The 1556-nt window shown below is 55.1% G+C and overlaps 2 protein-coding genes and 1 pseudogene across 4 annotated transcripts in view; 2 read left to right on the forward strand and 1 right to left on the reverse strand.

Annotated features, from left to right (window-relative positions):
* LOC105542249 overlaps positions 1-807 on the reverse strand; it is a 1381-nt pseudogene extending 574 nt beyond the window's left edge. Inside the window, exon 1 of the transcript XR_001006440.1 lies at positions 1-807. The product of XR_001006440.1 is annotated as a wiskott-Aldrich syndrome protein homolog 1-like (transcript).
* LOC105542253 (bcl-2-related protein A1) overlaps positions 1-1556 on the forward strand; it is a 71727-nt gene that overhangs the window by 47029 nt on the left and 23142 nt on the right. The window lies entirely within an intron of this gene.
* Positions 1-1556, forward strand: part of LOC105542248 (5-formyltetrahydrofolate cyclo-ligase) — a 77748-nt gene continuing 76192 nt past the window's right edge. The window contains exon 1 of the mRNA XM_011983704.1: positions 1-123. Coding sequence (XP_011839094.1) covers positions 85-123 — 39 coding nt within the window. The 5' untranslated portion in view covers positions 1-84. The remainder of the gene's footprint in view (positions 124-1556) is intronic.

Consider the following 1556-nt stretch of genomic DNA (forward strand, 5'->3'; position numbering starts at 1 on the left):
GGCGGGGACGCCTCTTTCCTCCGGCTCTTTCCCTGTTGCTGCGAGAGCGAGTGGGCGGCGGGCGACGGAGGCAGCCGGGCCGGGATGGAGGACGTTAACTCCAACGTGAACGCGGACCAAGAGGTGCGGAAGCTGCAGGAGCCGGTGAAGAAGCTGGGGAAGCAGCACGAACAGCTGAGGAGCCGCTCGCGCTGTGCGGGGCCTCGGCTCCATCGGCCCGGCAGGGTGGTTCGCCAGCGCCTCCACTCCCTCCTACGGCGCGGGGTCCCCTCGGGGCTTCCCCTTGGGCCTCAGCGCCGAGTCGTGCGGCGGGGCCGTATGTACCCGAGGCGGAAGAGTAACCAGAAGCTGCGGGACGCCACCTCCTTGCTGGCGGCGGGGGGAGGGCGGCTTGCTGGACTAGCTGGAGCGTCTGTCAGGCTGGGAGGAGGGGGAGGAGAGCTGGTGAGCGCGGGGCGCCCGGCGGGGCTGGTCGGGGAAGCCCCAGGGGCGGAGGGCATCCCCGAGGGTCCTTCTGGTCGGGCGCCTGGCTTTGTGTAGCCAGGTTCGCTCTCGGCGGGTACTCGTGGTGTTCTTGCTCTGGCAGAGGGAAGGTCAGTTGGAGTTGGGCGCTCGAGACTTGCGAGTAACAGGGCTTGTAGCTCCTCTGGATTGTGAACCCTGTGGGTGCTGGGCCCTGTTGGGGTCGGTGGGTTAGTTGGATCCAGAAGGGCTGTTCGCTGTGGGGAGGAGTCGGAGGTGGAAAACTACTTTGTAGGCAGGAATTCTCCTTTGTATAAGAGACTGGCTTTCGGATGGTGGTCCGGGCATTTTGAATGTTGGGGAGGGGTCGGGTTGATGAGGTATTACCAAGTTCGGGGGTTGCAGACCAAAGTAGCCTACGTCTGTGCAGCGGCTGGTGTTTGGAATCAGTTTCTAGCGGGGATGGGGAGACCATGTGGATCAGCACTCCCCTTTGGGTAGTGGGGTAAAGCTTGCTCTATGTGAAGAGGTCAGAGGATGGTGCTGTTTTGTGTGAAGAATCCAGGGTGGAACAAGAGCCCTGGCTCTTCTTAAAACAAGAATTGAGTCTGGCATTTTGCAGAGTTCTGAATTGACAGTTATCACATCCATCCTTCATTTCCACGTCCTCCTAGGGGCAGAGAAAGAGTCCTATTTAAATATCTAAACCAAAGCTGTATTGTCATAAGCCACTTCTTGACGAAATTGTGACCCATACCTTAATATCACTTTCATAAATAGGACATGGGAGGCTTTTCCCCTCGTTTTATTATAAAGATGTCTGTGGGAAATTCTCTTAATTCATCCTTTTAAAAATTTTACTTTTTAGCTAAAATGTCTCTGCTCAGCTGAAATTCAAACTGCTAACTTAGTGAAATCGAAATCATTCGTGGACTATAGTATAGCAGGGCTGGAACTGTGCAGTGTTCTGAGGTAGTTAAGAGCTTTGCTGGATTCAGGCCCTGGTTTTGCCACTTACTAGCTGTATGACCCTGAGCAAGTTATTCTGAGCTTCACTTTCTTTCTCAAATAATAGCACTTACTCTATAGAGTTC

The sequence above is a fragment of the Mandrillus leucophaeus genome, unplaced genomic scaffold, assembly GCF_000951045.1.
Source record: "Mandrillus leucophaeus isolate KB7577 unplaced genomic scaffold, Mleu.le_1.0 Scaffold254, whole genome shotgun sequence".
Lineage (NCBI taxonomy): Eukaryota > Metazoa > Chordata > Mammalia > Primates > Cercopithecidae > Mandrillus > Mandrillus leucophaeus.